Source organism: Pleurodeles waltl, chromosome 2_1, assembly GCF_031143425.1.
Source record: "Pleurodeles waltl isolate 20211129_DDA chromosome 2_1, aPleWal1.hap1.20221129, whole genome shotgun sequence".
NCBI lineage: Eukaryota > Metazoa > Chordata > Amphibia > Caudata > Salamandridae > Pleurodeles > Pleurodeles waltl.
Genome location: NC_090438.1, coordinates 641,520,792 through 641,546,753, shown reverse-complemented (window position 1 = coordinate 641,546,753; position 25,962 = coordinate 641,520,792). Strand labels below are relative to the sequence as shown.

Below are 25,962 nucleotides of genomic sequence, written 5' to 3'. Positions count from 1 at the left end.
TCAGCTATGTAATGCAGGTTCCGGTCGAGAGTCTGGCCGACTGCAACACACCAGGCCTACTCCATCTTACCACTGGCCCAGCTTTTAGCCGTGCATTGTTACCAGTATACCCACCTTCTCTGCCCTCTGAACATCGCCTCTCGCCATACCCATCAGGGTATCATAAGAAAACATGGCTTAAAATGATATAGTTTGCAAACATGAAGACTGTCCACTGGTCTATCACAAACATCAACAGTGCAAAAATAACTTCTAGCCAAAATATTGATATGTACCTAACCTATTGCACTCGAATATGCTGCAGCTGAAATCAAAGAATGTAAATGCAAGTCGCTTTTTTCCGGGTAGGATTTTCTTTTGCTATGTATAGATCTTCAGTCACTTGGCAACTCCACCCCCAACGGTGAGTACTCGATGCAGATTATAGCTACACTCTGTGTCTAAAGCTCCTGCAAGCATCTAACATTGAGCAAACGCAGTACTCATCAGTTATAAACTTCAGGTAATTGTTTCTCTTCTAGACCACCACGCTCAACACTTTCAGGCACCTAGCCTAAGTGGACATATGTTATTTTATAAAGATTCTTGCTTATTTGATTTGGGGCCATACATTTCTTTTTGCCATTGTGCAAACAGAGCCCGGGAACAGTTAGGCTTAGTTTCACGGATATGTAATGGAAAGAGAAACTAACCCTAGATGTGGCAGAGAATAAAAACAAAAGTCATACTGCTTTGCAATTTGAAGATTATATTCAGGAATATTGCAACAAATTGAGGCGATTTGCTGACAAAAATGAAATTTCCCAAGTTATCAGGAACCGAGGGGATGGTGTTTACCTCCTTGTGCCCCCATAGCAATTATATTTATGGAGATATTACTAAAAACGATGAATGGATTTTTTTTCTCACCAAAAAATGATCTTTAATAACTGCTGCAGTCTGCTTAACATTTGTTGCAAATTCGTCCAGAATCTACTGCTCATTAGAGAGCGAAAATTCAGTGAGACCGTCACTGAACCTTTGCCTTCTCCATAACTCCCCCAAAAAACTAGACACTTAACCTCTTCAACAATCTGTCATAATTTTCCAGGATCAAACTTGCTAATTAGGATTTTTGGGGAAATTGTACGCAGATTTGTCAAATGGGGCCAAAGTTAGTAATCAAAACACATTTCATGTGAGTAAGCATCTGGAATGCAACTAATAACTTATTACTGACATAATATTTATCAACCTTTTAATCCAATTGTTAATTTTCGTTTTCTCAGTTACTCCTTTTGGCATGTGCTGTTATTCAATAAAGAAGCAGCCACCAATATTTCTTTCAAAGATTAGATAGACCAGTCTTCAGGATAAATCTCATCCCAAAGCTCTACTTCCAGTGTGTCCGCTTGACTACTGGGCATTTCTGTTTTATTGCCCGACCCATGAGTGCTTAATTTTTCAGCTCTATCATATGCCATTCTTTACACAAAAAATACATTTCCAATTGGTCATTTTGCACCACAAGCATGTTGTAGAAGGCGGTCAGTGGTACTGTGATACCACTTGCTGCGGCTGCATATATCATTATACTCTTAATGTGCAAGCTTTGCATATGATCTTCATTTTGATTAAATGTTTTTTTTAATCATCAAAAATCAATCTCTTAAATTACTTCCAAAAACCTATTTGACTGCTCCTAATCAAATGTTTAATAAAGAAAATAAGACAGTGGTATTGGTAAAGGAGTATGCGAGAGAGAGAGAGAGAGAGAGAGAGAGAGAGAGAGAGAGAGAGAGAGAGAGAGAGAGAGAGAGAGAGAGAGAGAGAGAGTGTGTGTGTGAGAGTGTGTGTGTGTGTCTGTCTATATATATATACACATATATATGCCAGCATGGCCTATCAAACTTTGTGGGCTGAGTGAAAAGATGCAGGGAAAGTTCAGAGGTAGACAGTGGTCTGAAAGAGAAGACTTACCTTACATACAGCGGACACACCCAACTCTTCAGTTTTGTAGATGCATTTATGTGGGCATGAATACACTCTCTCACAGCATGCAGTACAAGGAGGCATTACAGATGGGCTGGAGGGGAAAAAAACTTTCCTAATGACGATTTCCATGCTCAACGTCTGCTTCTACCTTGATGCTCGGAGAAATCCTTGAATAAAGAGTTCAATGGAGGCAGCACCTTGTAGATTTGCAGGGTTCATTTTATTTTTTTATTTTTCTAAGTAGATTTGCAGAGTGCATTTTATTTTTATACTTTTCGATTTTTTAAATAATATTTTGAGTTCATGATATAAAAATATAAAATATTAAAAGCGTTTTGTTAGTCTTTATCTAACTCAATGATACAAACATGGTGGTCTCCCGCTTTTAAACAGCGTGTTAGACACTGAATCATGACAATTGTGAAGAAGGCAGGTGGTTGCTATTTCTTACACCTCTACAAACACCGAAGAGGCCCTGCCTCACAGCAATCCCTTAACTCCGAATGATCCAGGGCTTCATCAAGCTGATATTTACTTTCCCTGGAGGAGCGGAAAGGGAATGCAAACAAGAGTCAAACAACCCACGAACCCACATGACAAGCAGCATTCCAGGATTCCAGACATTGCTTATCTGGAGACGCTTTCAGATGCCTTCCACCACACAAGAAAGGTACAGGGCGTGTACAGGCATGCAGGCAAACCTCGCTGCATCCTTAGTATCTGCCTCACGAGGAACGCTAGGCCAGCGAAGACAAGTGATCTGAAATAACACTACAAAGGTAGAAGCAGCTGTTGCATGAGAGCGGCACACCAACAACATCCGACTGAAAAACAGCTAAGGAGGCTCCGTTCATGAGCTGCCACGTACAGCAGGTACGAAAATGGCTTGTGATGCTCAGGCATTGGGATAGTTTGTATCATGTTGGGTAACAGTATTACTGTCCATATACATCCCTTAGAAATTGCAAAGGTGCGGTATGGAGCGCTATATAAAATAAGCCATTTCTAGTGGCATAGCCATTGTTATGTGCTCCAGTACAAGGAAGGCAACAGGCCCCCTTGTCAATTGTGTGACGCACAGCAAAAACCAGCGTTCCGTGGGCCCCTCGGATCTCTGGGCCCCGGTGCCAGTGCAATGGAGGTTGCGCTCCTGATTATTACTGATATCACAAAGGAGCACAACATAATATCTGAATCAGCATAAGGTTTCTTGCAATTCTTAAAAAAACAGTAACATTTTCACCCTGTGTGACCCAGACCTATTGAAACCTCACATGCTTGTTGTGGTACAACAAATATACGGCGGAGTGGGTGCACACTGAGCACAGAATACATGTTTTGTACAGGATGGCGTCAATATAAGGATGCAAAACCTGATGGCGAATTTATTCTTGCTCACTGGATTTCCAGGCCTTTGCCTCTCATCCCTAATTGATTGAGCCATCCCAGGCTATACACACCGGCATTGCAGGCCACTTTGTTGACAATTACAACACCAACCAGGAAAATTGCTTTTTTAGTTCATAAAAATATTGGCAGCAATTTAGAAACGGGAAGGGTGCCATTTAAATAACTACTCTACATCATTCTGTGCATCAGTGGTCCAATATCGAAAAGTTTCATTTTGCTTTATTTAATGTGAGTTTTCGTTCTTGATAGCGTTTAGGTGCCCTAATTCTGTCCCAGGAGGGATTTACAATAGATTTAAAAATAATCCAGCAAAATGTACACCGAGAAACAGTCACAGTAAATAATAGGAACTATAAGAACAAGAGGATAGACATTTTCAGAAACAGAACCACAGCAGATTACAAGGCATGAAATATAAAATAAAGTATGTGCGCCATTCCTAAATGCAAGCAAGGGCAGGTAATTTTCGGCCAACTTGAAGGTCCCAGATTTAAGCAGCAAAATCCACAATAACTAGGAAGCCCAGGAAAACGAAACCTCAGAAAGTCAAAAAGCTCCCATCCAAAACGTTCAGACATCACAAAGTACAAGCTGTGGTAAACGAGGTACCAAGAAATGCTAGCTTGTAAACCACTAAGAGCAACAGATCCAGTACCGAATGAGCCTCTACAATAAGGCACTATCATTATTAAGTATTGTCATGAAATGACTCATGTTTGACAATTTAGCGATTTCTTAAGGCCAGGAAGTCTATCACCGCATATCAATAAGGAAGACGAAGACAACATTTAAGTGGAAGAAGCCAGATTCTGTAGGGAAGAACTCAAAATGTCGGCAGCTTCGGCAGCAAAGGCTCTGCCTCTCAGTGGGTTCTCTTCTAACGCACAATAGCTGAAAGGCTACAGGTGGTGTTGCATCAATGGCAAGTTATAGTTACATGTTAAATCGGCAAAAACCCAAAATCGAAGGCCTTTTTTTTCATACATTTTGAGCAATACCAGAACGTCAGCATTCAAAACAGTGGTATAGCTTGGCACCTATTTCACAGTAATACTTCTGTGAGTGACATCTCTGAAACTAACTCTAGTGCAACCAAGAAGAGCTGTTAAGTGACAATCTTACTATGTAGGAGTAGAGTCATGGCACTGTCTATTGTGCCTTAAAAGTACCTTACTAGAACTGATGTCCCCAATATTTTCAACCAGCAGGAAGAGAACTTTGGAAACAGGAAGAGTACAGACAGAACAAAAGGAAGCAATTTGGAGACCTTACTTACAGAAAGACTATTGCATTCAAACTCAAATCGTGATTTAATTCCTATTTTCCTGTTAGTGTGTTATAAAGGCATGTCGCGAAATTCCAACAAACTAGGTTAGTGTGTTTAAAAGAGATCGGTTCAAATTGCTAAAATTGGAAATGTTACTATTATAGTTTTACTGTTTTGCAGTGATTCAAGGAGGCTGAATGTGATCAAGTGGCGCCCTGGTTAATTTCAGGAGAAGCTGCAGCTCAGTCTAAAGATGGAGAATTTGTCCCAGTGTTCTTGGAACAATCTAAGCGGACATGTTGAGTAATCTGAATAAAATAAACAAAACTGTGTGAATACACTCACCCAAAGACACAAAAATAAGGAAAATGTAGTATGGTGAGAATAATGAAAAAGATTGTGTGCATATACAAACCCATAAAAATAAGTGCATATTTAGTTTGGTGAGAACAGCATCAACTATCATGTTAATAAACATACTCTGATTCTAAAAGCCTGTGTTCAAATCTATATTAATTGTACATATTTGATGAAATGCTTGACGGCCTATACTCTATCTTGGGTGCCTCTCATTGTAACTGCAAGAACACTTGATGGTAAATTAGTAAGCAGCTAGTCTGCTCACCAGTGAAGTGTATTGGATTACTAAATACTCTGTACATTACATTCCATCTTCCTATCTTACACTGTATGTTTCTAGTTTACAATGCATCTTTCTAGCTAAGGCACACAGATCTAGTTTAAGAGGCTGGCCCTCTATGTAGTGTGCAAAACCAGGCACACTGTGCAGAGAGTCCTGGCAACCACATGTTGGTTTACAGAGGTAAAAACTAGACCACCTAATGCTCTAATTTTTATGGTAGCTTAGTTGAGCAGTTAGGCTAATCTTGGAAAACTGCACAGCATTTGTTGTACTCGCAGTATCAATACAGCAAGACACTCACTCAAATGAATAACTCAAGACAATTTACAAAAATGCTTCAGCTTTCTATCAAAAAATGTAAGACCATCAGTTAAGTACTTTTTAAGTTACGAATTTCTTTTTGTGCATAATTACGCACCATAGAAATAAATGCAGAATTACCTAAAAAATGCAGATAAAATCAGACAACTTGTTTATCAATGACTCCTTTTGCAGTTATGTTGAAGTCATTGGTGAGCTTATGGACCAGCTGGATAAGTTTTCAGCGGTTTTAGTGGAAGCAGCAGCAGAAACTCATTGAAGCTGGTGCCAGGCCACTGCGGGGGACCACTTGGAAAAGCACTACACAGGTGGACTTAAGGGTAAGTCTGGTGGGTCCCCTTGGCGTGTTGAGGTCACAAGAGGTGGGCGACCCTTAGGGACTAACTGGATCTTCAGTGCAGGGCACAGGGTGTCCGTGTGCAGAGCAAATCGGTGACCCAGGAGCAGTGCGCAAAGGTACACTTGGAAGCAGGAGGTATGTCACTTTGAGGGTCACTCGCAGGTCAGCAGGGGCACTCTAGTGGGAGGTCCTGGTGGTTTCTGAAGTCCTTTGACTGGGGCTTCCTCCTGGTCTTTTTTCAGTCCAGAGTGGACTGTCCTTCTGGTTGTCTGACATTAGGTGACAACCATATTGGGCAATGGTGTTGTTTGGCCACTGGAGGGTGCAGTGCAACCAAACTTAGCACACTTTCAGGGTTTTTCCTCACGGTCTGTTAGGTGGAGTTTGGCCCAGCTGTGGCATCCGGTTCCTTAGTCATCAGGCGGTCAGTGAAGTGGCCTTCACCGGGTCTTTGGTATTTGTTTGCAGGAGAGTGATGCCTTCACTCTGGAGGGAGATCTTTGGCAATTTTTGAGGTGTGATGGTCCTCTGAGGGTTTGTAGAATCCGACCAACTTCCAAGCAACCCCACAGCGGCGATTGTCACGTACTGGGTGCAACAGGCAGGGGTTGAAGCTTTTTTCTTGGTGCAGTAGGACTTCAGTTCTTGAGCCTTGGGTCTTCTTTATTGGTGGTCTTTTGTCCTTGGAATCTGATTTTGTGGTCGAGGCATGCCCACTAAATACTATATTTAGTGAGTGTTTAGGGGAGTATCAAGGAGGTCACCTACCCTATGATGGCTACATCGAATGACCACTTCCTGTGAGCAGAGGTCACTTCCCTACACCTTATTGGCTATTTTCCTCCCATGCAAGATGGAGGGAAATGAAATGGAGGGGTCACCTTGCATGCAACACTTTAGGGGTGGTGCAAGCTGGGGCTGACCACTCCTCCTGCCTTTTTTGCATTTTTCCCCACTGTTGCTCCCACCAAAACTGGGGGTTTTCAATGGAGGCGGCCATGTGCTGCTAGCAGCAGGCTTGAGGATCGAGTTTCAAGGGCAGTAAGCCCTTTTAAACTCGCTAGCAGGTCAGTACACATTCCTGGGAGGTGTGTTAGCACCTTTGCCCAGGAAGGGCCTTGTTCTGCGACCCTGAGAGCAGGATCTCCCACCCCAGAGTTCCAGAAGCTTGTCTGGTGGTGGTCGGATGGTTGTGACTGGCCAGTAACTATGCCTGAGTAGTTAGCTTTTGCAGGGAACACCTCTGAGGTCATTTTGGGACAAATCCAATGCTGGTACCAGCTTGGATTTATCATTCTAAGTTGTTTGGTACCAAACAACCCAGCGTTCAGAGTAGCCACACCATGTAGCTGTGATATTTATACTGACCAGTGTCCGGCACATGTATTAAAATGGTTGCCCTGTTCACTTACTACGTCCCAGGTTTGTCAGGAACCCAGTAGAGGAATATTGCTCATGCATCTTGTGGTGAGTTGTTAATAACTCCAAGTATACATCAAAGGTTCCTTCTTTATAGTTTATTTCCAGTAACACAACCTGGCGTCTGATCGTCCCAGAGGCCAGTACAACTGTCGCCACTGGAACCATCGATCGCCGAGCTTCCAGAACTAAGTTACATCATAACACATCCTCTCCCGTCCACCAACAACATATTAAAAATAAAAAACAAAAACAAGGTTAAAACTGATAATAGTTAAAACTGATAATAACAATAATGCATAAAATCTAAAACGTGTATCTAGTCATAACTAGATTCACCTCCTTTGCAATCTATTTTACAGGTCCTGATAGATGTCATCCATTGGCTGCCCGTTAGGTCCCATCACAGGTGGTAAGTACTTAAAAATTCTTTGCCCTTCATTACCAAGTGCAGTTAGTAAAATAGCTTTTTTTTCTAGCTGGCGAAAAGTGTTGACCATCCAAGGCTACGATGTAGTTCTCCAGAATGCCTATCCAGTCTTCCCAACAAATATCTGGTTGACCAGGTTGTTGTAGAAAAGAAGGAGGTGTAATAATATTCCCCAGTGTGGCCATGATGTAATTAAAACCACAAAAAGAGAAAAAAATATATATAAATACATGTATATATTGTTTTATACTTATTTTTATTTTTTATTTTCACTTAAAAATCCTTTAAAATCTATGAAGTTTCCTTCATGAACTAATGTCTCTTTTGTTCCAGAAAGAAAATATTACAAAGAGCTGAGCGTTGTAGTGTTTCAACAAGACTGTACTCCTCAATGCCAAATACGAGCGCACGCGCGAGGTCAGCTCGAGCACCTGCGCGTGAAAAAGAAAATTTGGCTGGGGAACGTCCTCTTACCCCCGTTGTTTTGCCAGCATGTACGTCGTATTTGCCACGCCTACTCCTACGCGGCTGATCCTCCAGAGCGTAAGGAGTTAAACAAAGGGCTACACAAGATCGTCTCACCGCTTCGTACCCAGGAAGATGACCTCCAACTCTCCAAAATTGAAAGGGGTGCCACGCCAGTCGCACCGAACTTGCTCAGCGCCTCGGAAATGAGAATGAAGCGCAACACCTCGACAGTCTCTGACAGACTCCAAGAACGGCCCTGCTAGGCCGACGATTTCTCAACGAACAGCAGGCGAATTCATGGACAGCCAGGTTGTGTAGACGCTTAGGTAACTCGTCGCCAAAATGTGGTGAGTTGTAAATAACTCCAAGTAGACATCAAAGGTTCCTTCTTTATAGTTTATTTCCAGTAACACAACCTGGCGTCCGATCTTCCCAGAGGCCAGTACAACTGTCGCCACTGGAACCATCGATCGCCGAGCTTCCAGAACTAAGTTACATCATAACACATCTATGCCCACACATACAGTATAGTGCACTGTGTCGTAGGGCTGGAAGGCCTGTCAGAGGGTGACTTACCTATAGTGCATGCAGTAAATAGTGGACAGGGCACGCAGACTGTGTTGTCATGTCAAGTTTGCACTTAGGAATGCATCAGAACACTCAGCCTGCAATAGCAGTACTGGGTGTTTCTGGATGCATGGCCCTAGATGATGGAACAATCTGTGCTGCTGCCCTCAGGATCCTACCTTTAGTACCCCAAGCCCTGGGTACCTCAGTACCATTTACTAGGGACTTGCAGTGGTGGCTAAACGTGTTGCCAATTGTATCATTAACTTAACAATTTTAAGAGAAAGCACACTGGCACTGGGGACCTGGTTAGCAGGATCCCAGTGCATTCCAGTCCAAGTTTCATCCAGAAACCCAGCAAAAAGTTGGGAGGTATTGCAACAGGGTGCCAGTTTTCCACATATAGGGAAAGGGTTAATCAATGTGATAGCTAAGTGTGCTGAAATAGTTATAAACAATACAAATTACCTCATCAGGAAGATGAACGAGGAGTAATAAACATGTTCTCCCGTCAACCTAGACTATGAAACTCAGCCCTATCTGCAAAAGGAGAGGAGGTACTCCTTTTTCAGAACTAACTTCTGTTTTCCTCTGCATCTCAGTATTTCTTTGTGAATGCCTCGTGAGGGATGGTTAACACACAGGGGGACTCTATTGAACTAATCGTTAAATTCAGTGATAAATTGCTATTTCCACATTATGAGCAGCTGGCAATACTGTAGGGAGAAGTCCAAGAGATACTTTCATGATGGGTGTCTGGAAGTCTTAATTGCATCACAGTATTTATGGCAACACCATATTACACAGTCTCCTCTTAGTCACAGCAGAAGAATGAATCTTGGTTGCTAGAGTGACAAGCCCCAGGCAACCCCTAAGAAATTAACTTACTTATTATAAAGAAATGCATCATTTTGCCATGTGTCCCCCATGTACCCTTTTAATATTGGTTGTTGTCGACATCAGCCATGCCTTCAGCCTATCTAGTAGGCCTCAGCCACACATGTTTAAGCTGACATTCATTTTTATTCCTCAAAAGCCATAGCTGTCACTCTAGTAGGTCACCTCTCTGTGCAAAGGGTCCATGTGTCTTTTTATAGGTTTGGGCTGTAGAAGAGAAGAACGATTTCCCCACTAAACCTACAACAAAACATGTGATTTTAGATTAGTTACATATTTGGCATGTATAAAATTGATTTAAACTTTAAATCTGTAACTTCCAAAGGAAAGTGTGCACTTCAAAGCAAATTTGAAGCATACAGGTTATCTGAGTTCACTAGACCAATAGCTCAGTTAAATTATTATTACCCATTACCTAAAGTGTCTATTAATTTGAGAATATGAAATAGATATTAATTGAGCTAAGCAGAGTTTATTCCAAAGGCATACAAATGTATGCTCTGGACCACATCTCTTTCACACTTACTAGGAGGTTGGACTGCCACTTGCAACTTCCAAGAACTGACCACACAATAGTCAGGTATGGGTGGGTAAATTTGCAGACAGATGGCAAACAGGGGATTTGGGTTGTAATAGATCTCCATGTTACCTTCTTTTCATGACAGGAGCCATTCCAGCCTGAAGCAGGCATTACACGAGGTCTGGGTAAGTGGTGGCTCAAGGAACAATAATTTCTTAGAAGCCTAGAGGCTGGGAAGGGCATGTCTTGGGGGTGGGGGGGGGGGAAGAACTGCGAGGGTTTTATGCCAGAAAATTGAGAATAAAAATATTGTGGGGCCAAAATATAATAAAAATTAGGGCATACGGGTAAGAATAGATTTACTATTTTTAACTCCACATCTACGTACCTTGATGATAAATCTATGCTCAAGGTACATATATTTGAAGTACAATAAACCTATACTTACCTTCACAATATTTTGGTTCTTGATATTAAGACTGCAATAGTTTTGCCCCACAATATTTTGGAGTCAATATGCTGCTTGAATGCCATTATGGAATAGGAAGCCATCAGTGTGGATTTGTAATGGAGATAAGATGTTATTGTCTGCTGCTCTACTAAAGAATTTTTAACTGCCTACTTCAGAAGTGACTAATGGTCTCTAGCTTGGTCTTTAAATCCGATCTTGGATTTTTAACCACAGTTGACTGTGTCAACCTCCAGCTTAACCTGATTGGCTGAAGGGGGACAAGTTAGAAATATATAAACAGATTCCTTAAGCGATGCCCCTTCTCTGTACCTCCCTCTTCAATAAATTGTGCATATGAGCAAAGTTCATGAGGAAAGGAATAGAGAACGGATTGTTACCAAATTGGTGGTGTTGCAAAAGGAGTGCACCAAAATAGAATGTTGCTGTCAACATTTAGCTAAAGTAACGCACTTTGTAACTATGTAAATTTATAAAGTTTATCATCATTGCTTAACTGTGTGCCTGAGGTTGGTTGGGTTGCTGTCCTGATGTCGTCCGACCTGGCAATTGAAGCTGGACTGTTCCTATTTGAGCAGGACCAAGTCTAATATGTATATGGCTGGTGCCTGTCTACAAGGGTGTAGGAAGTTGGCTCTGTATGTGCTATTTCAAAGTAAGGAATAGCATGCACAGAGTCCAAGGGTTCCCCTTAGAGGTAAAATAGTGGTAAAAATAGATAATACTAATGCTCTATTTTGTGGTAGTGTGGTCGAGCAGTAGGCTTATCCAAGGAGTAGTGTTAAGCATTTGTTGTACATACACATAGACAATAAATGAGGTACACACACTCAGAGACAAATCCAGCCAATAGGTTTTTATATAGAAAAATATATTTTCTTAGTTTATTTTAAGAACCACAGGTTCAAATTCTACATGTAATATCTCATTCGAAAGGTATTGCAGGTAAGTACTTTAGGAACTTCAAATCATCAAAATTGCATGTATACTTTTCAAGTTATTCGCAAATAGCTGTTTTAAAAGTGGACACTTAGTGCAATTTTCACAGTTCCTAGGGGAGGTAAGTATTTGTTAGGTTAACCAGGTAAGTAAGACACTTACAGGGCTTAGTTCTTGGTCCAAGGTAGCCCACCGTTGGGGGTTCAGAGCAACCCCAAAGTCACCACACCAGCAGCTCAGGGCCGGTCAGGTGCAGAGTTCCAAGTGGTGCCCAAAACACATAGGCTAGAATGGAGAGAAGGGGGTGCCCCGGTTCCGGTCTGCTTGCAGGTAAGTACCCGCGTCTTCGGAGGGCAGACCAGGGGGGTTTTGTAGGGCACCGGGGGGGACACAAGTCCACACAGAAATTTCACCCTCAGCGGCGCGGGGGCGGCCGGGTGCAGTGTAGAAACAAGCGTCGGGTTCGCAATGTTAGTCTATGAGAGATCTCGGGATCTCTTCAGCGCTGCAGGCAGGCAAGGGGGGGATTCCTCGGGGAAACCTCCACTTGGGCAAGGGAGAGGGACTCCTGGGGGTCACTTCTCCGGTGAAAGTCCGGTCCTTCAGGTCCTGGGGGCTGCGGGTGCAGGGTCTCTCCCAGGTGTCGGGACTTTAGGTTCAAAGAGTCGCGGTCAGGGGAAGCCTCGGGATTCCCTCTGCAGGCGGCGCTGTGGGGGCTCAGGGGGGACAGGTTTTGGTACTCACAGTATCAGAGTAGTCCTGGGGTCCCTCCTGAGGTGTTGGATCGCCACCAGCCGAGTCGGGGTCGCCGGGTGCAGTGTTGCAAGTCTCACGCTTCTTGCGGGGAGCTTGCAGGGTTCTTTAAAGCTGCTGGAAACAAAGTTGCAGCTTTTCTTGGAGCAGGTCCGCTGTCCTCGGGAGTTTCTTGTCTTTTCGAAGCAGGGGCAGTCCTCAGAGGATGTCGAGGTCGCTGGTCCCTTTGGAAGGCGTCGCTGGAGCAGGATCTTTGGAAGGCAGGAGACAGGCCGGTGAGTTTCTGGAGCCAAGGCAGTTGTCGTCTTCTGGTCTTCCTCTGCAGGGGTTTTCAGCTAGGCAGTCCTTCTTCTTGTAGTTGCAGGAATCTAATTTTCTAGGGTTCAGGGTAGCCCTTAAATACTAAATTTAAGGGCGTGTTTAGGTCTGGGGGGTTAGTAGCCAATGGCTACTAGCCCTGAGGGTGGGTACACCCTCTTTGTGCCTCCTCCCAAGGGGAGGGGGTCACAATCCTAACCCTATTGGGGGAATCCTCCATCTGCAAGATGGAGGATTTCTAAAAGTCAGAGTCACCTCAGCTCAGGACACCTTAGGGGCTGTCCTGACTGGCCAGTGACTCCTCCTTGTAGCTTTCTTTGTTCCCTCCAGCCTTGCCGCCAAAAGTGGGGGCCGTGGCCGGAGGGGGCGGGCAACTCCACTAAGCTGGAGTGCCCTGCTGGGCTGTGACAAAGGGGTGAGCCTTTGAGGCTCACCGCCAGGTGTCACAGCTCCTGCCTGGGGGAGGTGTTAGCATCTCCACCCAGTGCAGGCTTTGTTACTGGCCTCAGAGTGACAAAGGCACTCTCCCCATGGGGCCAGCAACATGTCTCTGGTGTGGCAGGCTGCTGGAACTAGTCAGCCTACACAGACAGTCGGTTAAGTTTCAGGGGGCACCTCTAAGGTGCCCTCTGGGGTGTGTTTTGCAATAAAATGTACACTGGCATCAGTGTGCATTTATTGTGCTGAGAAGTTTGATACCAAACTTCCCAGTTTTCAGTGTAGCCATTATGGTGCTGTGGAGTTCGTGTTTGACAGACTCCCAGACCATATACTCTTATGGCTACCCTGCACTTACAATGTCTAAGGTTTTGTTTAGACACTGTAGGGGTACCATGCTCATGCACTGGTACCCTCACCTATGGTATAGTGCACCCTGCCTTAGGGCTGTAAGGCCTGCTAGAGGGGTGTCTTACCTATACTGCATAGGCAGTGAGAGGCTGGCATGGCACCCTGAGGGGAGTGCCATGTCGACTTACTCATTTTGTTCTCACTAGCACACACAGGCTTGTAAGCAGTGTGTCTGTGCTGAGTGAGGGGTCTCTAGGGTGGCATAAGACATGCTGCAGCCCTTAGAGACCTTCCTTGGCATCAGGGCCCTTGGTACTAGAAGTACCAGTTACAAGGGACTTATCTGAATGCCAGGGTGTGCCAATTGTGGATACAATGGTACATTTTAGGTGAAGGAACACTGGTGCTGGGGCCTGGTTAGCAGGGTCCCAGCACTCTTCTCAGTCAAGTCAGCATCAGTATCAGGCAAAAAGTGGGGGGTAACTGCAACAGGGAGCCATTTCTTTACACAAGCCCCCCCCAGCCCACAGGCCAGGAGACTCAGCCCAAGCTGGGAGAGTCTTCCTAGTCTGTCAGGCGAGGAAGAGTAGGAGAAATAGGCTGGTTAGTTGCAGGGCCTACTCTGCCTTACATCCTTCTGTTCAGGTCATTCCCTTTGGGGAACTGACCTACTTCCACAGTGATAGGACCTAGTCTGAATTGCCTCTTGTCTGCCTCTTCAATGTCTCCACCCATTCTTTCTATTTTGGTCTTAGAGGTGTCCACCTCTGCTAACCTTATCTTGGCCAGGGTCACCCCTAGCTTACCCAGAGAGGTTACCCAGAGCTGGAGTAACCCCACCATGACCAATAGGGTCAGGGGGCCTAACTTGCTATTTGGCATGGGGTCAGACCACCATGCTAAGGATAGTGCAGCCATAAAGGCTAACACCCAGCAGAGGCCACTGACAGCTGTCAGTGCCCAGAACCACACCTTTAGCTCTTCACCTAAAAGGGAAGGAGCTAAGTTACAGGCTTCTTTGGGTTCAGGTTGCCTGTCTGCTGTATTGGAGTGGGGGGTTACCACATCTTGTAGTAAACACCCTTCTTCCACTCTTTCTTCTGTTAGCTGAGGAGCCACCCACTCAGGTTTAACAGTTGCCTGACTAGCCAGGACTTCTTGTGGGTCAGGTTGGACTTTATCAGGGCCATTTTTGGAGTTCTCCCCTACTGGAGCAGAATCTCCTTGGCTTGCTGTAACCTTGGCTAAAGGTTGTCCACCCTTCCTACTCTGTTTTCTTTTCTTCTTCTTCTGGGGCCTGCTTGCATTTACTGCAGAGGCAGGACTTCCAGAATCCTTGGGAGAGGACTGGCACTGGACCAGTTTCTCTCTTGGGCTCTGACTAACCTCTGGGTAGTCATTTCCAAGGAGACAATCAAGGGGGAGGTCTGTACTGACTACTACCCTTCTCCAGCTAAGAGTGCCACCCACTTCTATGGGCACTAAAGCCACAGGCCTCTTAGTGACCCTGTCTAGGCTAACTCTTACCCTGGCAGTCTCACCTGGGATGTACTGGTTTGAGAGCACCAGCCTGTCATGCACAATAGTGTGACTGGCACAAGTGTCTCTCAGGGCAGTGGTTGGGATTCCATTCACCAGTAGGTGGTGGAAGTGTCTACTTCCCTCTGGAATCTCCAACTCACCTGTTGGGCCCTGTTTCCAGTTGAAGGCTAGGAAGACCTCCTCATCTGAGGAGTCATCTCCCATGGCTACACTGGTTACCCCTGGAATTTTGTTCTGGGGTTTGTTTTTGGGACAAGAAGTGTCCTTGGTGTGGTGCCCAGACTGTTTACAGTTGTGGCACCATGCCTTAGTGGCATCCCAGTTCTTACCCTGGTACCCACCTTTGTTTTGGGTTGTGTCTTGGGGCCCACCCACCTGTTCTGGTTTTTGGGGGCCTACAGAGGACTCTTTTTCTTTGTTTCTAGTGTCACCCACTTTCTCCTGGGGAGTTTTTGTAACCCCTTTCTTTTGGTCACCCCCAGTGGAAGTTTTGGTTACCCTAGTCTTGACCCAGTGGTCTGCCTTCTTTCCCAATTCTTGGGGAGAAATTGGACCTAGGTCTACCAGATACTGATGCAACTTTTCATTGAAGCAGTTACTTAAAATGTGTTCTTTCATAAACAAATTATAAAGCCCAACATAGTCACACACTTCATTTCCAGTTAACCAACCATCCAGTGTTTTTACTGAGTAGTCTACAAAATCAACCCAGGTCTGGCTCAAGGATTTTTGAGCCCCCCTGAATCTAATTCTATACTCCTCAGTGGAGAATCCAAAGCCCTCAATCAGGGTACCCTTCATGAGGTCATAAGATTCTGCATCTTTTCCAGAGAGTGTGAGGAGTCTATCCCTACACTTTCCAGTGAACATTTCCCAAAGGAGAGCACCCCAGTGAGATCTGTTCACTTTTCTGGTTACACAAGCCCTCTCAAAAGCTGTGAACCATTTGGTGATGTCATCACCAGCTTCATATTTTGTTACAATCCCTTTGGGGATTTTTAGGATGTCAGGAGAATCTCTGACCCTATTTAAGTTGCTGCCACCATCGATGGGACCTAGGCCCATCTCTTTTCTTTCCCTTTCTATGGCTAGGAGCTGCTTTTCCAAAGCCAATCTTTTGACCATCCTGGCTAACAGGGGGTCATCTTCACTGAGAGCATCCTCAGTGATTTCAGAAATGCTGGACCCTCCTGTGAGGGAAGCAACATTTCTGACTATCATTTTTGGAGACAGGGCTTGAGAGGCCCTGGTCTCCCTATTTAGGACTGGAAGGGGGGAATTGCCCTCCAAGTCACTAATTTCTTCCTCTGTGAAGTCATCCTCAGAGGGGTTGGCTTTTTCAAACTCTGCCAACAGCTCCTGGAGCTGAATTTTGGTAGGTCTGGAGCCAATGGTTATTTTTTTGATATTACAGAGAGACCTTAGCTCCCTCATCTTAAGATGGAGGTAAGGTGTGGTGTCGAGTTCCACCACATTCATCTCTGTATCAGACATTATTTTGCTAAAAGTTGGAAGACTTTTTAAAGAATCTAAAAACTGTTTCTAGAATTTAATTTCAAACTTTTAACAAACTTTCAAACTCCAAAAGACAATGCTAAACAGGGACTTAACACACAAGGCCCTAGCAGGACTTTTAAGAATTTAGAAAACTTTCAAATTGCAAAAATGAATTTCTAATGACAATTTTGGAATTTGTCGTGTGATCAGGTATTGGCTGAGTAGTCCAGCAAATGCAAAGTCTTGTACCCCACCGCTGATCCACCAATGTAGGAAGTTGGCTCTGTATGTGCTATTTCAAAGTAAGGAATAGCATGCACAGAGTCCAAGGGTTCCCCTTAGAGGTAAAATAGTGGTAAAAATAGATAATACTAATGCTCTATTTTGTGGTAGTGTGGTCGAGCAGTAGGCTTATCCAAGGAGTAGTGTTAAGCATTTGTTGTACATACACATAGACAATAAATGAGGTACACACACTCAGAGACAAATCCAGCCAATAGGTTTTTATATAGAAAAATATATTTTCTTAGTTTATTTTAAGAACCACAGGTTCAAATTCTACATGTAATATCTCATTCGAAAGGTATTGCAGGTAAGTACTTTAGGAACTTCAAATCATCAAAATTGCATGTATACTTTTCAAGTTATTCGCAAATAGCTGTTTTAAAAGTGGACACTTAGTGCAATTTTCACAGTTCCTAGGGGAGGTAAGTATTTGTTAGGTTAACCAGGTAAGTAAGACACTTACAGGGCTTAGTTCTTGGTCCAAGGTAGCCCACCGTTGGGGGTTCAGAGCAACCCCAAAGTCACCACACCAGCAGCTCAGGGCCGGTCAGGTGCAGAGTTCCAAGTGGTGCCCAAAACACATAGGCTAGAATGGAGAGAAGGGGGTGCCCCGGTTCCGGTCTGCTTGCAGGTAAGTACCCGCGTCTTCGGAGGGCAGACCAGGGGGGTTTTGTAGGGCACCGGGGGGGACACAAGTCCACACAGAAATTTCACCCTCAGCGGCGCGGGGGCGGCCGGGTGCAGTGTAGAAACAAGCGTCGGGTTCGCAATGTTAGTCTATGAGAGATCTCGGGATCTCTTCAGCGCTGCAGGCAGGCAAGGGGGGGATTCCTCGGGGAAACCTCCACTTGGGCAAGGGAGAGGGACTCCTGGGGGTCACTTCTCCGGTGAAAGTCCGGTCCTTCAGGTCCTGGGGGCTGCGGGTGCAGGGTCTCTCCCAGGCGTCGGGACTTTAGGTTCAAAGAGTCGCGGTCAGGGGAAGCCTCGGGATTCCCTCTGCAGGCGGCGCTGTGGGGGCTCAGGGGGGACAGGTTTTGGTACTCACAGTATCAGAGTAGTCCTGGGGTCCCTCCTGAGGTGTTGGATCGCCACCAGCCGAGTCGGGGTCGCCGGGTGCAGTGTTGCAAGTCTCACGCTTCTTGCGGGGAGCTTGCAGGGTTCTTTAAAGCTGCTGGAAACAAAGTTGCAGCTTTTCTTGGAGCAGGTCCGCTGTCCTCGGGAGTTTCTTGTCTTTTCGAAGCAGGGGCAGTCCTCAGAGGATGTCGAGGTCGCTGGTCCCTTTGGAAGGCGTCGCTGGAGCAGGATCTTTGGAAGGCAGGAGACAGGCCGGTGAGTTTCTGGAGCCAAGGCAGTTGTCGTCTTCTGGTCTTCCTCTGCAGGGGTTTTCAGCTAGGCAGTCCTTCTTCTTGTAGTTGCAGGAATCTAATTTTCTAGGGTTCAGGGTAGCCCTTAAATACTAAATTTAAGGGCGTGTTTAGGTCTGGGGGGTTAGTAGCCAATGGCTACTAGCCCTGAGGGTGGGTACACCCTCTTTGTGCCTCCTCCCAAGGGGAGGGGGTCACAATCCTAACCCTATTGGGGGAATCCTCCATCTGCAAGATGGAGGATTTCTAAAAGTCAGAGTCACCTCAGCTCAGGACACCTTAGGGGCTGTCCTGACTGGCCAGTGACTCCTCCTTGTAGCTTTCTTTGTTCCCTCCAGCCTTGCCGCCAAAAGTGGGGGCCGTGGCCGGAGGGGGCGGGCAACTCCACTAAGCTGGAGTGCCCTGCTGGGCTGTGACAAAGGGGTGAGCCTTTGAGGCTCACCGCCAGGTGTCACAGCTCCTGCCTGGGGGAGGTGTTAGCATCTCCACCCAGTGCAGGCTTTGTTACTGGCCTCAGAGTGACAAAGGCACTCTCCCCATGGGGCCAGCAACATGTCTCTGGTGTGGCAGGCTGCTGGAACTAGTCAGCCTACACAGACAGTCGGTTAAGTTTCAGGGGGCACCTCTAAGGTGCCCTCTGGGGTGTGTTTTGCAATAAAATGTACACTGGCATCAGTGTGCATTTATTGTGCTGAGAAGTTTGATACCAAACTTCCCAGTTTTCAGTGTAGCCATTATGGTGCTGTGGAGTTCGTGTTTGACAGACTCCCAGACCATATACTCTTATGGCTACCCTGCACTTACAATGTCTAAGGTTTTGTTTAGACACTGTAGGGGTACCATGCTCATGCACTGGTACCCTCACCTATGGTATAGTGCACCCTGCCTTAGGGCTGTAAGGCCTGCTAGAGGGGTGTCTTACCTATACTGCATAGGCAGTGAGAGGCTGGCATGGCACCCTGAGGGGAGTGCCATGTCGACTTACTCATTTTGTTCTCACTAGCACACACAGGCTTGTAAGCAGTGTGTCTGTGCTGAGTGAGGGGTCTCTAGGGTGGCATAAGACATGCTGCAGCCCTTAGAGACCTTCCTTGGCATCAGGGCCCTTGGTACTAGAAGTACCAGTTACAAGGGACTTATCTGAATGCCAGGGTGTGCCAATTGTGGATACAATGGTACATTTTAGGTGAAGGAACACTGGTGCTGGGGCCTGGTTAGCAGGGTCCCAGCACTCTTCTCAGTCAAGTCAGCATCAGTATCAGGCAAAAAGTGGGGGGTAACTGCAACAGGGAGCCATTTCTTTACAAAGGGTATAGTACACAAAAAACAATGGTCTGGAATGCAGTGCCAAGTGGCTACCAGTGCCTTATATTAATTCAAAAATTCCACCTATCACCTTTTTCCCAAGCTTAGCCTCTAGACAGCAATTCAATCAAAAACTTTTTATAGATGTACATTTCAACTAAAACTTTTTCGTGAGAAAATTCTCCTTCTACATGTATTTTTGCATCATTTTGTTTTACCTAAAAAAAAGATTATGGGACTTTTTCCTTGAACGTTTGTTCTCAAAAACCTTGCAAACAATGCTGAACTTCACATAGTATGTGGACTTTACAAAACAAGTCAAAACACTGAGCTCACTTATGAAGTATCACAAGCCTCTAGTGGCGTGCAACTGCATATCAGGTGACTGCCACAGTGAAAGGAAGCATGCCAACATCCAACAAAATCCATCAATTGTTGTCCAAAGTACACATGCCTAATCTGTACATCCTGCACATACATATTTTGTTTATATGAAATTACTACACCACTGCCTATCTCGTGATACTAAAGCCCAACAATCCACAAAGTAGTGGTGGTACTCTATGAACAAAGCAGCAAAGTTATGCATAACACCATCCATACGATCAGCACTATCTATGTTGTGTTCTAACCACCTGGAACCTTTGGAAGAGCTCATGTATAGCAGGGACCTGTGGACCTCATTGGGTAGGAAGGCCCACTAAAGTACAGGTTTGAGTATGGTGTGCGGCTTGCAGGGTCACATGAAGCTCTGGATAACTTTCCTTATGACCTGGGTATATAATAACCAGTGATACCCTCACATTTGGTTGTAGGTGCATTGCCAACAATACTTCCCCAACAAGTAACTGCAAATCAGCATTTGCGGTAGTCAAGAAATGAGTCCCACGGAGTACAAGTCCCCCAAAAAAAGAGCCAGGATAAATTAGAGCTATTCACAAACTCTTTGCCCCAAGAGGGGCATCAGTCAACTATGCTGTAGAATAGACCCATAGGTCTTTTCATTCAAGTATGCTTCTGTTGACAATGCTCTAATGAGATTGTGGAGTGTGGGGACTGGGGGCCCTCCTGGTAAAACAGATATTGAGTCAGCCTGCAGGCTTTACCTGTACACCACAATGATTACCACTTATTAGGTTTTCAATTCAGGAATAAATGTCATTATGACAAATGCATTGTGATGGGTTGAACGGTCTTCTGCACTTACTTTGAGCAGTTACGTTCAGCCCTCGAGTGCATATTTACACAAACGGGTTTCCAGAATATAATTTATTACCTAGATGATTTGTTTTTTATGGGTTCAGCTGCGTCTACCAAATACAACAGACAGGCCCTAAACGTCTTTGTTGCTTTTCTGCATGATTTGGGCGTACCTTAGCAGCCAAGATGACACAAATGCCTGCTACAGATATTTTTCTGAGACGGTGACTGCTTCGGTGGCAAGCAAATGTCACTCCCTCAGGGGAAAGTCAGGGCTTTCCGTCTCTCAATCTTATCACATAAAAAAGTAACTCTTCAACAGCTGCACGTGTTTGTGGACCAACTGAACTGTGAATTATTCCCTTGGCTCGTCCTTTCCCTGTGTCAAGCACAAGGTCAATATCCAGGCTCACTCAGCGATACCATCACAAAAGTTTCTAAACAGAAGTCGAGGAAGGTTTGCACATTTGCCATATGTTTCTAGAGCAATTCATTGATGCGGTTAAATGGCCTTCCCCTCCCATTTCTAATCATGTACTGAGTCTATATATGGATGCAGCTCGCACCACTGACATTGGAGCTGCATTGGATAACCAATGGAGTAAGGGAAATTGGCTTGAATCTTGGGATGTGACTCGGGTGACAAAAATTGTTGCCTTCCAGGAAATCTTCCCTATAACAGTTGCTGTATCAATCTGGTCGGTTGAACTCAGGAATAGAAGCATCATCTTTTAGTCTGACAATATGGCTGTAGTAGAGGCCACTAAAAGACGGGGTGCCCAGTGCAGCAAGCAGGTATTAAGGCGATGAAAACATCTGGTGTTTTTGTTTAATGCTTAATGCAGTGTTTAAAGCTAGACATGAACCGGGGTTTACAACAATACTGCTGATGCTTTGTGTTACTCCACAGGACTTCTGGATCTTCCACTCAAAGGCACCAGCGCGAATGACGGGATTCCCAAAAGAGCGGAGGAGGATTGGTTATCCACACTGCCCGACTTAGAGGTAGCCTCCATTGCTAAGTACACACAGGCGTCTTATGAGAAAGCTTTCCTACACTGCAGATATTTTTTGAAGCAAAAACAGATCAGCGATAAGTCCTCTATCACTCGCTATGTGTGTTCCTGGGAGAGCTCCGTAATCAGGTCAGGACAGTTTCATATGACACAGTACATGTGTTAGCAAAAGGGTTCTTTGCAAAATTTACAGGAATCAGAGACTTAGGAAATAGTTTCCTGGTGATGAATACATCAGCCGTTCAAGCCAAGTTTGTGGCACCCAGTAAGGATATCAGAAACTCATTTAACAGACACAAATTGCACAAAGACTGGCATACATTTTAGCACATTTACCCAAAATATGCACTCGCCCTCTGAGATGACATAATTTGCTGAAGCCTTTTCTGTAACTTTTAATGGCACTTTTAGAATCAGTGAACTCATTGGAAAATCTATGCAGGACCATTTAGGTGGTCTGCAATACTGCAACATGCACGTCTCCAAGGATACGTTTGCCATTTAACTGTGCAGGTCTAAAATGGACCAGTTAGGGAAGGATACCTTCAATGATCTTCATGAAGCCCTGGTGATTCCAATCAATCCATTGGCACACATTTGAACCTATTTGGATATTCGCTTGAATTGAAGGTGCCCTTTCATTCACTAGAATAAGGAATGTCTTTTGGTCTAACAGTTCCTGACAGTTTTTGCCATAGCCCTAAAGGTTCATCATATTTCTTTACTATAGGGGCAGCCACATTATCAACTGAAGCAGGTCTTGCATAGGATGAAGTGAAATGAACAAGGCACTGGTCATCTTCTTTGTTCAAGCACTACGTCCACCCTAAATTGCTCTAACAGCCTGTTCACCTGGGAGTCACACTGCCTTCTTTCTGTTCTTTTGTCGAATCAATGTCTCTAAAATTCATGTGTGGCATCAGGCATTCCTTTGGGCAGCTGGTACAGTATTGGATGCAACAGTTTTGTGAACTAAAGCTGGTAACACTGAACAAAGTGTCCTTTAGATGGTGTGGAGTGGAAGACCCAAGGATCGTGCAGATGGTGGTGGATATGAAGAGCCGTCAGGGACTCCAATCCCCAGACCTCATTGTCATTCATATGAGCAGTAACGACCTAGTAAAGATGACCTCAAAGAGTTGAGAGTGTGGATATTAACAGAATTCACTTGGTTGGGTCGGGCATTTCCACAGGTTGGCATACCCTGGTCCAATATGATACCTTGGCAAGTACTGTATGAGGCTCAGGCATAAGATCTAGGGTAACTAACGTCTCTGTTAGATGCCTTAATGCCAAAATGGCCAAACTCTGTCCATGGATCAGTCATCTGGATCACATTCACCATAAGTTAATAAGAGGGGAATAGATGTTCCACAGAGACAGGGTGCATTTATTTGATCAGGGCACTGCCCTTTTCATCTTTGATATTTGGGGATTGGCAACATAATTTGTTGTTGGTGGGGATGGCGAACGGCCTCAATGCCATCGTTGGCCTGGTGGCAGGATTGCAGCAGACATCCAACAACAATTCTCAAAGACAGCTGCAAACGCTGTCAATTTCTGTAAGGGGCAGCACTGAGGTGACAAGGCACAATCTTCATTCAACAGTGATATTCACACTAAGCTTGAGTCATGAGCTCACAGTTCATCAGTGTAGGGCATGGGGCTATTGCCCCGGGTCTGATGGCATCATGTGCTCTCCTTTTTCGTGGACTGGTGTTGGAGGGGTAGTGCAGGGCAGGTATTCAGTGGTCTAAAGATAGCACATCACCCCTCAAGGATGCACGTAAAATGTAAATAAATGTTTATACTGTGTATTTTAGCCTTGGACAGATTGTCAGTTGTTAGTTGTGCAAGAGATGGCAACACGTTTGTAAGTGAAAAATATCCTATCCGGTTACTGAGTTAACGTTTAATTTATGTTACATTTAAGATGTTGAATACAAATGACAGGTGGGTGCCCACAATAAATCAGAGGACTGAGACTTGTAATTGATTTGTTTGAGTTGGAGGGGCGTGAGGCCCAGTTTGATGTGCAACAGGAGTATTCCCACAGTATCTCCCATATAATAATGAGCAGTATTATATTCTAAAACATAAGTCTATATTATTTATTCATAAAAAAATCCTGCCTATCTTAAAATAATGAGAGAAATCCAGTAAGTGTTTTTTGGTCGGTATTTACATTTATGACTCAAAATAAATATAAAAATATATACATATATTCACATTGCAAACACTTATCAACTTTACAAGTAAACGGTTACGGTTCTACCATAACCGTTTGCATTTAGACAGCAATGCTAATTGACCCCTTCTATAAAGAATGGAACTCTAGAAGCTCACTTGGATGTTCGATAAACAAACGTCCAGCAAAGACAAATCTGTGAAGCAAACACATTTAGGAGACACACGTTACTTTGCCTAAAGATAAACACAAATGTATACAGGTTTAGAATTTATATCAGTGTAGAAAACAGAACTGTCCAAAAACATAAGAACTTGATCTTTCCTTAGAAAAGACGAGAGAAGTAGGAGAAAACAATTTAAGAGACACCACATTTTTTGAGATGTTACAAGTTGCTTCATTTGACTCAGCGATCCCCACTCACCTTCGCCATCAGCATTCATGTTTTCATATGAATCCCAGCGAATGAGCGGGTCTGCGGTGTTGTAATCTATTGTCACACCATGGTCATTCTGCAGGTGCTGAGAACCTTTAAACATCAAAATAACATGTCAGGTCCATAATTCGTGATACCAGCATTCAGATTCTGAATCTTGCTTAGTTGTGGTCTAGAGTTAAAAAAAAGCTTCTGTCTATGAAATGGAAGAGAATGTGTGTTGTTTTCATTCTTACTGGTGAGGGCATCATCCAAATAGTAATGCACTAGGGTAAGGCCACTAGCAGGACAGAATATGATTCAGTAAAAACATCAGGAACATTGACGTTTCAAGAATAAATTCAAATTAAAGATAGACGTAGGACTACATGTGCCACCTCAGAATCAAGTGACAACTTGATTTCCGGTCCCACAAAAGAGCACTACCAACACTAACCAACACTTTCAACATTCTATATCAGCATTTGACAAAACACACGCAGTGACTCAACAGCAATTTATACATCAATTAAATTAAAAGAGCAAATTCATTTTTCTGAAAAGATGAATGCGGATCATCTGCAAATAACAGGAGCACCAGTACATCGATATTTCTATACTTGAGATAAGCGTTTATGGTCCATGGATCTCAGGCTTTGGTATTGTATGGGTCTGCCTCCAGAGGGGATGGGTCACTGAGCTAAGCAGGTAACCCCAGCACCATCTACAAGGCTTATAATCAGCATGGCGGGGAAAGATGTTCAATGGATTTGTGTACACAGACTTTTAAGGCTGAGTCAAGACCATTCCCCATCTAAAAGCAGGTTTGTTCAATGAGTTATTGAAGCAAACTCAACTATAGACATTTAGTAAGAGGCATCGAGCAGAACACTGAGACTGTTAAATAAAGAGAGACAAAACAATGTGGTCTCTTAAAAGCTATGTTGAGTAAATTTGAATTTGGAAGTGTTTAGTTCCAGTCTTAATTTCTACACAGGAGATCATACCTAGCCTATGGAGGCGTTGTCTATTTGCAGTAGATGAAAAATGCCTTGCATTTGCCTTGAGATGGCATGATATGGGACGACACGACAGTGAGATTATTCAAGTTACCAACACAGAGTCTGTACACTGCTGAAGGTATACACAGTGATTCATGTGTAAGAACTGAAAGCACTTCATTTATCGACAAACCCTGCTTCATGTGTTCTCTCTCTCTTGTCCCCTTCTGCTGACCCAGCTGCTCTTTCTGTTTACAAGCAGGTTTTCATATTTGTGAAGAAGGGGTGTTCAGGGAGCTTTGCTGCTTTGAAATCTAATTTGTAAGTACTCATGGATTTGTTCTCATGTCCTGTTGTAAACAACTGCAGGTCAGGAGTTGGGCTCACGTCCGAGGTAGCTAATGAATCTTCCACACATACAGAAATGTCAATATACTTTTGAACAATGACCTAACTTGGCAGCCATCTTATTTTTTCAGTGCCCTGTGCTTAAAGGGTAGTTGCAATCGGCACCTTAGGTCAAGAGCCGTGCGTGTGCCTTCCACCCTGATCTTATCTACATTCTTATCATAAAAATATTTGATGCCACGTTTTCTCATATTGACAAAAGTTATGGTGTGACTGA

At 44.3% G+C, this 25,962-nt stretch overlaps 1 protein-coding gene across 4 annotated transcripts in view; it reads right to left on the bottom strand.

Annotated features, from left to right (window-relative positions):
- The window catches only part of TNS3 (tensin 3), a 752,439-nt gene that overhangs the window by 218,332 nt on the left and 508,145 nt on the right, over window positions 1-25,962 (bottom strand). For all 4 annotated transcript variants that reach the window (XM_069216157.1, XM_069216170.1, XM_069216149.1 and 1 more), the window contains one exon: window positions 24,346-24,450. In XM_069216157.1, the coding sequence (XP_069072258.1) occupies window positions 24,346-24,450 (105 nt within the window). The remainder of the gene's footprint in view (window positions 1-24,345; window positions 24,451-25,962) is intronic.